Source organism: Anoplolepis gracilipes, chromosome 13 (assembly GCF_047496725.1).
Source record: "Anoplolepis gracilipes chromosome 13, ASM4749672v1, whole genome shotgun sequence".
NCBI classification, from domain to species: domain Eukaryota; kingdom Metazoa; phylum Arthropoda; class Insecta; order Hymenoptera; family Formicidae; genus Anoplolepis; species Anoplolepis gracilipes.
Window position 1 is genome coordinate 3,369,415 of NC_132982.1, and position 13,280 is coordinate 3,382,694.

The 13,280-nt window shown below is 40.8% G+C and overlaps 1 protein-coding gene across 14 annotated transcripts in view; it reads left to right on the forward strand.

Moving 5' to 3' along the window:
• Positions 1-48: 48 nt before the first annotated feature.
• Sei (potassium voltage-gated channel seizure) overlaps positions 49-13,280 on the forward strand; it is a 103,031-nt gene continuing 89,799 nt past the window's right edge. For 7 of the 14 annotated variants that reach the window (XM_072904227.1, XM_072904230.1, XM_072904234.1 and 4 more), the window contains exon 1: positions 2,504-5,120. In XM_072904227.1, coding sequence (XP_072760328.1) covers positions 5,045-5,120 — 76 coding nt within the window. In that variant the 5' untranslated portion in view covers positions 2,504-5,044. Of the gene's footprint in view, positions 348-2,501; positions 5,121-13,280 lie in introns of those variants that run through there. The other 7 variants (XM_072904241.1, XM_072904229.1, XM_072904240.1 and 4 more) reach the window with 4 other exon arrangements.

Sequence of the window (13,280 nt, forward strand, 5' to 3'; positions counted from 1 at the left end):
TTCACGGCTCTGGCGGGCGGCAGGCAGGGCGGGGCTCCGTGAATCGACTCTCGTGAACCCCGTGTAGCCGCGAGCCGCAGCGCCGGCTATCGAGGATTGCCGTGCGTTGCCGAGCGGCCCCGAGCGCCTCCGAACGATTCCGAGCGGCTCCGAGCGCCAGCCGGCGGCACGACTCTGCCATTTTTCAAAGACCCGGCGGCGAGTGGTGATGTCGCGCGTTTCCCTCCAATTTTCCATAAATCGCGCGAGTGTCGTGGCCGAAATACGGACGGAATGATGTCCCATGCGAGTTGGACGATGCAAAGAGCGAGAGAGCGGCGGAGATCTGGGCATCGGCATATTGTAAAGTAAGTGTAAAGCGATATGTAAAGCGCTCGTGTACGCGCTTGGTGGTTCCTTTAATGGCGGAGCGAATTTAAACTTTTACCCGCGCGTTTGCCGCGTTCGCGTTCTCACGCATTTTTTAGCTACGCGAATGATTGTCCACTTTTGACGTGGACGTATAATGACGGAGAGTGAAGGTTTCAATATTTTTCATACTTTTCGCCGACAGCCGCCAAGCGCGCGTTTATGTACGACGCCGTTGATTTTCACGAATCGATATTTATTCGCGATAGATATTCTTGGCCACGCTACAACAATAATACGTGGCGAATAATTCGTTGTATGGGAAAAATAAATATTTTGCGCACATTTTTATCAAGCTCTGTTACTGTACATAATAGATGTGTGTCGTATAAATGTAAACATGTTTTTATACAATGTAAATACGAGCCGAATACTTGGTTGAATACTCACTTCTTGTAAAGTATGTGCTAAAAATGAAACGCACGGCATATTGTTAAAGGAAAGAAAATTTATCGCAGCAGATAATATATTATACCCTCATCTCTTACCTCGCTAATAAAGTCACATTCTTTTTATCTGTTCTGGGTATATACAATAATTCTCTCTCTTTCTCTCTCTCTCTTTCTCTCTCTATCTCTTTTACCCACGACTCTCTTACTGACTATTCCACGATAACATGCAATTTATCGACAGAGATATTCGCAAAGTGACGCTATTATCAATATACGACGGTATCGATTCGCAAATTCCATTCTATTTTCTCGTGCTGGCAAACACGCAATATGCGAATAATTACTAAAAAAAATAATAGATATTTTTAATCATATACATAAATATGTAATGTTGTATTTTTATTGACATTAGAAGTAGGGAATAATTTTTCTATTTTTTAGATTAATAATTTTGTATATAAAAGATAGGATTCGAAAATTTTATAACTTTTCATCAATTATTTTCTTTATTAAATAATTTATAAAAAGTTATAAAATTTCATCTTTTACACAAGAAATATTGATTTAAAAAATAGAAATGGTCAGAAATGATTGCTCAGAACTCCAAATTTATTAATATTATAATAACACTATAATAATTTTATAAAAACATAAACATTTTTTTCCATAAATAAAATTTTTCTGTTTAATGACTTGTATTTAGATAATACTGTACATGCTTACATTATATCGCGAGTGAAATATCTATTTTATTTTATGTTGAATACAATCAGATAAAGTATAGTAACAATCATATGGAATAAAGAAAGCGATCGTTATATAATGTCACGCTTATCAGCATAGCATCTCTTTTTTATATAAAATACATATCTCCTACCCTCTTAAGAATCAAAAATTAATTTTCTTTTAATAAATGTGAAACAATACTTTTCGAATCATAATGAAAATTTTTTCTCAAACGAATTAAATTATGGAAAAGCAAAAAAGTAACAAAATTTATTTTACTCTTTTATATAACAAATATTTTACATCTACATGTATATTATTTTATTACAAAATTTTTATTTATCTATTGATATATTTTTTCATCGATAAAATCGCATGACAAAGATAACATTTAATTACATCCTTGCTCGGAATATGCCATTTAGAAAATGCGTTTAGTTTAAATTTAAAACGCAAACGCAAAAAGAGATAGAACCTAGAAACAGAGGATGGACGGGTTGTCGCGTTACAGTGGAATAAACCGAGAAATAAAACCCAGGAATATACAACGCGTTATGTCATTATGTCCTCGTGGATTGGCTGTCGTCCGCGCATATATCGTTCCGTTTCGTCGCTGACGGCGACCCCAAAGCTCGTCACTATCATTGACAGAAGACAGAAAGGCGCCAAACGAAGAGAACGATCGGTGAGCCCTGTATGCGGAACCTTATCAATATTATCAGCGGATGACTGGGGCCAGTGCGGCGGGGAAGATTGTGACCAGGACAGGGGAAGGTGGGGTGGGGTGGGAAAACGGTAGTATGTGATCGCGTTGGGTGAATCTGGGTGGGGATGTATTCCGCGACGCAGGCGCCGTGCACGATTGTCCCCCCCCTCTTTTCTCCTTTGTTACGTACCGATGTCGACGGCGTCGTCGTCGTCGTCGTCGTCGTCGTCGTCGTCGTCGTCGTCGTCGTCGTCGTCGTTGCCGCCGTCGCCGCCGCCGCCGCCGCCGTCGTCGTCGTCATCGTCATCGTCGAGAGAGAGACGGAGAGAAAAAGAGACGTCGACCCGTCTCACGCCTCCTCTCGCGCGAATCAGTTCTCCGACCGAACACACGACGGCGACTCGCCAAACCGCGGGACTCGGGTAAAAGCGACGGTGGGTGTCGCGACGTCGTTATCGGCCACTCGTGTAATCGTGTTCTCGTAGAGGACGACTCGGGAGAGGATGCCCCGCGTGTGCACCGCGACGGAGTAGAGGGAGATTACGAGCACGCGGCGGAGCAACAGTGTTCGGCGACCTTCCTCTGGAGTGCGCCGGCCGGAGACGGTGATAGGGGGCAAGTCGGGTGTCTCCACCGACGGTAGAGAATTCCGAGAGGGTCGCGAGGTCAGCGAGAGGGCATCGGTATCTCTGCGTATTCGGTCTACGAAGGCGTGGTGGGTCTGTCACGTTTGCATGTGACAGCGCACAGAGGTAACGCACTTCCGTAAACACACGTGAAAGAGACATGGGATTGATAGTGAAATCAATCGCGAGATGTGCCGACGTATCGAGAAATGGATATATAATCTAGTAAAATAGTGATTAGTGATAAAATCCAATACGGACGTAAAGAGAGAAAGAGAGTTTAAAGGACGGTATTTTCGCGAATTATAATATTATGTATCACCCGAAAATCTCGGTCAATTTCTCAACGTCATCTCCCGTAACCATCTGATCTCGACGCGTGCTCACACGTCGGTTGCTCGCGAGAAGCATCGTATGCGGCGGATTTTTGACGAAAATCGACGACGTGGCTACGCGAGCCGAGGGACACCCCGAGAGAGTAGACCGCGACAAAGGCGGTAGTCGGGCATGGTCGCGGAGGATGAGGAAGAAATACAAAAATAGCTGTCCCCGTGGTTGACCGGAGATGCACAGCTGACCAGCCCCGTGTCAGAAAGAGAGAGAGAGAGAGAGAGATAGAACGAAAACGAAGAGACAGAGAGAGAGAGAGAGAGAGAGAGAGAGAGAGAGAGAGAGAGAGAGAGAGGAGAGGGAGGAGTTCGATCAGCATCGGGCGAGTGCCACGACTCGCGTCGGGACGACCGGACGAGAAATCGATTCGATCGCGGTGTTTCGTGTAAACGCACCGACTGCAAACACACCACGTGCCTTCACCGTCGTCGCGAACGGTTCTACTATCCTGGGTGTCGCGACGTAGGCGTCCTATCCCCTCCCGCGCGGCTGTCGACTCATCGCGCGAAATCGAGCCGTATTCCGACGAATTGTTTCCCTTTCGTTCCGTGCACGAGCGAGATTCAACAACGACGTCGTGGAGATGTCCGAGTCATGCGTTTCACCGAGACGTCCACGGTCCGCGATCCCGACTACTGTGAAGTCTGACTTGGATCCGGTTAGGTCCAGCAAGATCCGCGAGTATCGCCTGCGAGGAGTGCCTGCGGTCAGGAAGGCGAACATCCCGAGGATCGAAGCCGCGAGGTTGTTGACCCGCCGCATCGCGACGCCGTTGCGTCAATATTTTTCGGCTATATCGGGTCGCTCGATCGCAAATTGAGACTCACGAGGATTCGATGCGCGTGTCAGCTGTGAAACGGCGGTCGAGACGATATGAGACTCTGTCGACGAGCGAGGACGAATCGCGTCGAGGACGGACGTAGCCGGCGAGCGACGGAGACATCGTCGACAGAGATCACAGAGGCCAACCACTAGAAATTCCTGTGGAAATCGCGAAAACCGCCGGCCGCGAGAAAAATCCGCGAGCATATTCTCGCTCTATAAATAGATGTTTTCTCGCGTGGATCCCGTCTCTTGAAGCAAACACGCATCACGGGAGTGACAACTCGTGCACACGTGCGACACGTATGTCGACCATTCGACAACCTGGTGGTACCAACCTTCCCCGCGGATCGACGACAGAAAACTGTATCGTCGTGACGTCCCGGGCCCAAGATCTTAGACATATATCTAGATAGAGACGAGAACTCCGGGTCCAAAGAAACGTGGCATCGAGAGCCTTTCGCAAACGTAGCCGCGCGCTCCCCGACCAGTCTTAATCGCGAAGACGAAGACAAGACCAAGAACAACGACCACACATCTGCTGGTGTTCCTGGCGGACGAATAGACACGAGAGATAAGAACACCTGCGGGGGACGACAATCTCTTTCTCGTTCAGCCTCTCGCGCCGCCTCTTCCGCTAAGAAGCCGAGGAAAGCGGACGAATGTCTCGCTAATTTACATCACGATCGTTCGTCCGCAATTATACAGCAACGAAAAACCTCTCTCTTTCCTTTCCCCTGCCTCGAGTCAAAAGTCGCGTTACGTTACACTATCTTACGGCTGATCACTATGCTCAACTCGTGCTGTGCTTTTTTCTACCGTGCTCGTGCATTGTATGCCGCGAGTGTTTTTTCCTAGTGCTTTAGTATTATCGCGCGATTTTATTAGAGATAGAGTTCGTCGCGCCCTGACGTCACACACGGTCAAACGCGGAGGTCTCGGCTGTTCAGATACCCGAAAATCCTGTTCCTGAGATGCCTGTTAGACGAGGTCACGTGGCGCCCAGAACTACGATCATCGAGACCATCATCAGAAAGTTCGATACGCACGGTAAGTCGAGATCAATCGCGCATCGCGTGCTCCATAAATTTCATCAACGAAATAATCAACGACGGATTTAGAATGGCGATATTTTTGGCGGGTATAATGACCGTGGAAAATAGTCATGCCGATCATTTTACGCGGGAGCACGAAAGAAAAATAAACTTGTAATTCCACTGCGACGCGCAAGGCAATCCGCGAATCGCATTTCACTCGGCGATATCGATGTCATTACACAAAACATTATGTTGATTATATAAATTATGATAATTACGTTTCTATTTGTGCCAATTAATTTTACCATTTTACGGTGCAACGTAATAAACATCCATCTAACAAAGAGGGATTAAGTTTTTAATGAACGTATACCAATATACGAGTGTGGGATATTATTTCACTTGATTATCATAAATTTTCATAATATTATATATATATACTCGGTGTTTTATTATCGTGCCATATGAATTAGTATTCAGATCGTTTGTACGATATATTATACAAGAAATATAAATTAAATATGAACATATTTTACATTAATTTGAAATATTCAAAGTATTTTTCTAGCGAACCTCCGACGTTCATAATTTTAACGTACCTAATCGTTTACACGTAAATGTCGCTCGCAATTTGTTCCCCTCTCGTTCTCCCCTCGTTTTCACTTCAAAGGTCAAAACTAAAAATGCACGCCCATACCCACTCGTCTCTCCTTTGACAAACGCGAAAATATAATCGAAATACTAAGAAATACCTCGGTTAAAATATGCGGAACGTGTAGGCATTGAGTCGGAGGTTCATTTTCAATATTATGTAAAACATCCCGACTATGATACGAAATGAGTGTGGAAGGGCTCGATTAAATGGAGGAAAGGGGTAGCTCTATGTCACAATGGGACAATGCATGTCACTGGCAATATCACTCCAGAAATGCTTCAAGTCCTTGCGAGACGAGGAACGGGCGTGAGAAGAGGGGGATCGAATTGATTGCGAGAAGGGAAGAGCGATAGGGGAACGATAGAGACAAGCAACGATTTCTTTTGCATAGTCGCGATTTACTGACAAGAATAGTCCTTGAAGGGATTGCTCGTTTAGATAAGAATATATATTTTGTGTGCTTTGTAACGTAAGACACGCTGTAATATAAAGATTTATTTCATGATTATTTACTGGTCAAAATCACGAATGATCATTTTTTACACATACATAAAATTATATTAGCTATATTATATAAATTCATTGGGCTTACATTCAGGCAGATTCGAAGTTTATAGCGATATTATATGTGACATATACATCATAATATATCGTTACCCTTATATATCAAAACCACGAATTGCAATTTGAAAATTTAATTTGCTCCAATTGCTACATAAAAATATTTATTTCGTGCATTGATGTCTCAAGTTTGTTGACGTTGACGTGATTTATTATTGCTATCACATTCACGTCTCTGGTATACAATTTTTCTTTATCCAAATTTAAGAAAATGACATTAGTGACAAATTTGCACATTCGTGATTTTGCATAAAGACTACGATATATTCTTCTGGTTATAGCGCAAGGTTTCACTGATTGAATTGTTGTTAAATTACTTATTATATTTATGATGTGATGTTATCCTACATTTAATAAAAACGCACAATGAAATTCATTGTGTCATAATTAAATGTTAATATATACGTTTGCGCGTAGTTAACATTGAATATCTTTGGATTTAAAAAAGAAATCTGTTTCCATTTAAATATGAAACATTGTAGATATATGTCAAGTGAAATAAAGTTGAGACAGAAATTTTATTTTCATATAATTTAATATTATTTGTATATATATTATATTTCCTTATAATTTTCTAAAATGACATATTTAAATATTATTGTGAGATATAAGTTGTAAATATGATTCTGTAGCATTCTCTCTCAATGCTTAGCTGGCATTAAATCGCTCAGAAAGGCCGGAGAATTCTTTGAATGGAGGATTAGAGTTTATGCCGAGTAAGGCTGTCTCGTTTGCTTTTATTTCCGGATTTTTTATCTCTGCGCATACAACTATTTCGTTGATAAAAAATTCGGAAATAAAAGTAAGCGCGAGAGAAAAAGTAAGAAAATACAGAAATAAATATGCAATTGTTTTATTATAATATATGTGTAAATATTTTATAATATATAATTAACTTTTGTGTGTCTAAATTTTTTATTATTTTAAATATTTCAACAATCAAATTGAATTTATCGAATATTTTTGTGCAAAGTTATTATAGATACTGATCATATGGGAGCCAAAGTAAAGTCGAGATTTGTAATGTAATTGGATAATTTCGAGATATCGGTGTTTTTCCGTTTCAGCAACGCGTTTTCTTTTTATCGCAATTAAAAACTAGTACGTTGGCAACGAACAAAATCGCCCTTGTCGTATTGCACAGATTGCAAAAGAATTCTTGGCTCTTGCTTAATTTAATAAGCGTCGCTACACAGTAAATAATGCCATGGCAAGTGTAGCGAATGCGACATTAGTCTTCCTTAATCGTTAAATAAATGGCTGCAATTCTCTTGAGCGATGAGACTACACCGAGCAAAGGTGTCAGGTTTATTGGCATAGGGGAGAAAAGTGAAGCTCGTAATATGATTGAATAACGATTTCATATATTAGAGTTTCAGTATCAATATTGGTTCAACAACTTTTACAATATCGCGACAGGCAATTTTCTCTCTCAACAAGATTAAATTTATTTTCAGTATTCACAATTTTTTTTTCCTCAATGTGAACAATATACAAATAGTAGGTTAACATAAGTTGTTGCTATCAATATATCATTTTTATTCTACCGCGAATATTAAATATCAAATTACTCTATAAAACATGAATCAAATATCAATTATCGTAATATTCGATATCAAAAATTTAAAAGTTATTCGATATATTTTGTTAAAAAAAAAAGTTCTCCTCTCGATACTCTACAGAAAACGCTAATCGATTTGTCCAAAGTATTGCGAAAGGAATTTAAAGAGCCGATGTTTACCATAAAAGAGTGTAAATTTTTCGAACAATTCCTCGCGTGTTTGTCAAAGGTCATTTTTTTGTGCCAACCCCGCCGATAGCGATCAATGTTCCAGTTCATTCGATTTTCACTTCTTCCCGCGTGATTCGTCGACATTTACGAGAAAAGTTCATGCGACGAAATTACGTTTGACAGACACTCGACCGCGAGCAGGCGCGAGGAAGAGTGTGTGGTAATAGGCATTAACGCGATAACTTACCTCCAGAGAGAAGACCTTCGTGCGCTAATTTATGTAATAAAAAATATGTATGTGTGCCAGTCAAGTGTCGTGGCTTCTAATCTGACGGCTCTTCTACAGCACAGCGGGCTTGTCTGCGGGCTGTCCAGCGTTTACTTTTCCCTTTTCTTTCCTTTTCTCTGTCATTCTCCGTCGTGACCTAACGACCCTTGTGACCGATCGCGTTTCACATGTGCTCGATACTCTTCACCTGTCCTCTTGAACGGTAATTGAATACGACGTCGCAGGGTCAATCCGTTCCCTTCAAATTGCATCGCAAAAAATGAAACAATTCCGAGGGGTAAATCAGCGCCGAATTTTTCAGAAATTCAGTCTGTTTACCGAATATAAATTAAACCTAATGTAATCAGCCAGTTTTTCAAGCCTGCTAAAATGATCCGCGCACTTTCTATCTTAAAGTCCTTAGGACCCGCACGACCTTATTATACTTAACATTTTTTTTTCTTGCTATAATAAAGTCTACAGACTTGATGGAATTTGTAAAAGTTTAAAGCAAAGTTATACTTCTTTGACCTTTAGATGCAGAAAAGAGTGTTTTTCTTCGTATAAATGTTGACTCCAATATAAAAGTCTGTCGCGTTTTATTACATACATGTGCTGTCTTTTGTACGCAGAAAGAGAAGCGACTGAAAAGCACAATGTCATTAAAGTTCATCATTAAAGATGTTTTGCTCAAATATTAATATATGTCACATTTCTTGTTGTCAACAATATTGATATTAAATGTAATTTTCTCAGACAACATCTAAATTATAAATGATATAAAGGCGGTTTTATTTCCGCATGAATTGTAGATTTTTATTTGTCTATTGGTCGCGTTCAATATATACGTGTCAAGGACAGGCAAGGTTCGTTTGGCAAGTACTTCAAAATGTGCGCACGCAGGACGGACAGCAGGTGGGTAGAAACCGAAGCCGACAATATGTGACACCGAGAACCTGGCACAGGAGCTTCCCTATTCGTGTACGAAGCTATTAAAAGTCGACAATCGCGCCGCTTAGAATTCTCTTTTTGTTTCGTTGGATGATGAGCTTTACCATCGTTTCTCTTATCTCAAAGTTACTTAATCTTCCGGAACAATAGACGGCGATCTGTCATTCCTATTTGTCGACAGGAGCAATAGACGCGCTGTCACTCACGAGAATCGCGTTCGCGTGTTTACGGTCGATTCAAACCACATGATTTATTCCCGTAATTATATGTTGCACGAACAATACGCTGGAGAGATATCGCGTTTCTTATTATATTATTTATATACTAATGAAATTATAAATCCGTAAATCATAATTTTGAAATATAAATATATAGAGAGAAGGAAAATTAGATTCAACACAGCTGGAAGAGAAACGAGTGATCCTTTATTTAACCATTTGAAAGTCCTTCTGACACTCGCGCCACTGCGAGCGCTAAAAGTCACCGTTACGGAAGATCAATCAGCCACTTAAGTTCCGCCGCGTTTTCAACCCCTTTGAACTTTTCGCTTTACATGACGCTTTTACACATCCAACGTCCACTGCGCACCGTGCGACTCGAAAATCTCCATTAGAGACGTTGATTCGATACGTCGCTCGGGAACTTTCATGACATTCGATTGATTCACTTTTCCACCTTGTCTAAAATTGTAACCGCTTCGTGTGCTTACGTAGCACTATTTTCTGTCATCGAGAAACGTAACGGAGAAAATGATACGAAATTACTCGCACGTGAAATTATGTAACGTAGCATTAATGTAACTTTTCGCTGATTTATATTTAGACCACTTCTTATATAACTCACGTAATCGCTCATTCCTCTGTTTTTACTACTCGTTGTCGCGACTGGCGGCCGGTGATTTTTCATCCTCGAGCATCTCGCAGAAGATTTACATAGCGGACTGTGTATCAAATCGAGCGGATTCAGGGTCGATTAGAGATCGCGAGGCCTCGAGAGACTCGATGTGACCTACTTTTGCATATATATATATATATATATATATATATATATTGTGCCTCTCGAAAATCACGATCGACGTAGAAAAAGGCGTGACACCGCGTGACGTCACGCGCGGCTTTGACCGTTTTCTCCTGTTACAGAGGACGGAGGGAAAGTTTCTCCCAACGACAATGACTCCGGCAAGTTGGCGGAAATCACAATGAATCGCCGGCCGAGTCGCGCGATCTCGTTCACGATTTCCGTCGCGTGACGCGCGTATATGTATGCACACGCGTGTAAATTCGTCCAGAAACTTTGGACAGTCGCCAGGATGGATATTTAAAATTCTCCGAAGAGAACATCCGCCAGATTCTTTTTTTCCACGGGTGTCGATGATTTGTAACGACAACTATTCGTACGGATACTTTTGCCGGTGAACTTGGAAACGAATATCTGTCAGCGGACATATATATCGTACAATCGTTAAAATTCTACGTTGTTTTAATACTAAATTTGTCTATATATAACCTTATCATTTATTAGTTTATTTTCGATGACCTTACTATCGAGAGTTGATAAATATATAACTACTTGGCTGAGCCGAAATGCGCGCAAACGCCGTTGATCGACGATCTCGGGGTCGAGGTTAGTGAAAAATAACTCGATGATAAAAAAGCAGCCAATGAGAGATTGTCAAATATATATATTTATGCAGGCCGTTCTCTAGTGAATAAAACATTTTAAATACGCAAAATGTAGAAATATTATATAAAATAATCGCGCGGGCATATTCTTAATCTTAATTGAGGTACTCGTGGGAGATCGCTGCGTCCACGTGGCAATCATTTGTCGCGTTTGTCACGATGGATTTTTAACGACAGATAAATCAGCGGACTTGTGGCCGAATGGTTCGCATGTTTTCGCGATGCGAGATCTTTTATATTTTCTAGCAAAACAAGAGTCCGCGCGGACTCGTAAAATGGCACGCATATATACGTATCGGGTCTGACACCCAGTAAAGTCCAATCAGACACACGTCAATTTTCTAGTCTTCAAATACACGCTTGCACGTCAAATAGTTTTTGCTCCGCGTTTGAAAAAATTCAGAACGTAGCGAAAGATATTTCCGCATTGAAAATAAACTTTAAGGAAAGTGAGAACTTTCAGACTTGTTAAGACTACTTAAAAAGATATTTTTCTGTAAATTTCCACTGTGCGTGGAAATTGAATATTCGCTTATTTATCACACGCTTTTTGCGATACGCATCGTATATTGGCGTCTTGTAATAATGACAACATCAAACGTTGACGTTGTTTAATTTGGCACTTTACACGTTCGAGATTTTATTTTCGAGAGTTTTTGTTGTGTCTCGTAAATATCCGAAAATCTGTCTCACAGACGGACTAATGAAATAGATTGATGTATCTACGTTGACTTTATGATTTCTTTTGTGCAGCGTCTCTCGCTGCTACCAGACGGATCAGTCGTTTATTTTACTCGATCGTGCGAGAGGCGTGGAAAAGATCATTAATTTCAGTATGTTTCCCTTTACCAGCGGGATCCAACATCTTTGAAGATTGCGTTAGCATGAGACGAATACGCCTGCAGCGTTCAGCGGCGTAGCAAACGCTATTGCGTTTCATGTATAAGTTTTCCTCCGCGAATAAAAAATTTTACAATTCCACTATCAACAAATATTTAAATTAATTGATCATCGTATCATACAACAGTATTTAATAATAATTGTCAAAAGATACATCATAAATATAATATCTGCATCATTAAAAGCAGAATATTTCTCACAAAAGTATCCCCCACATAATTAAAAAGTTTATAACACATAATGAAGAAGACGGAAAAGGATTGTTATATCGAGTTATATAAAGTTTCTATTTGCGAAAGAATTTTGGAAACGTTATACATATCTTATATACATTCCGGAAATGCGCTCAAAGATTTTCAATTTATCTTACAAATTAGAGCTGGCACATGTTATCGCGTTCGCGGACTTGCACTTACCAGAAACGCGCTGCGGTTCCTCTTAACGAGTGGCTTTGATGCCATGGAATGAATCGGCTGGTTGCACCTTAATTATGGCACTCTCCGCGATTCATTTGCAATTTCGAAGTCAAGTTTCGTGTAACACGCGTTCAAGATCGCGCCAGGTTTATTATTTCTCCCCACGATTTCCTTTGAATTGCCCATTCGTATCGCGCCCGTGAACCTTGAAAGCACTTTTCGGGCAATCGCTAATAAAAATTATCATTTTATCTCGCGCGAGATGCTCTCTGTATTTTTATCGGATAAACCAAACGCGTCCTGCGGCTTATTTTTCCTTCGACAAAAATCGTGGGTTTAATATCGTTGTATATCGACGGTATTTGCGATTCTCCGCGGATCAAAATAAACCGATTTCTGCATAAAGCGAAATCATATGTCCAATTCGATTCTTGAATCAATTTAATACGTTGGATAAAGGCATCGATTATTGCATTAAAATACAATGATTGACGCGATGGCTGTATTTGTTTAAGTTAAAATTGTTAAAATTATATTGGACCGAAAAACGCGATCAATATTGATACATGTTCCCTTCGTTAAATGTTAAGATAATTTCGAATTTTTCTTGCCTAATGACGCAGTCGCCCGAAATATTCCGATGGCTGAGTTATCTCGCAGATCTTAAAGTTGTCGTTCTTTCGTAGAACTTCTATTTTCTTCTGTGCCACGAGCGTATAGCACAAATGCGTTCTTGGCACCGAATGCGAGTTGCATTCTTCGTCGATGTCCCCCCTCGAACGGAAGAACTTGACAAAACGCAACGATGAGTAACGTTATGAAGAGGAAAAAAGTGGCGAGTGGTCGAGAACGACACATACATCGATCACTTGTTCGACTTTATCACCGTGCCTTTAGACATTTACGCTCACATGTAAATGCATAATTTAAATTTTACTCCATTATTAT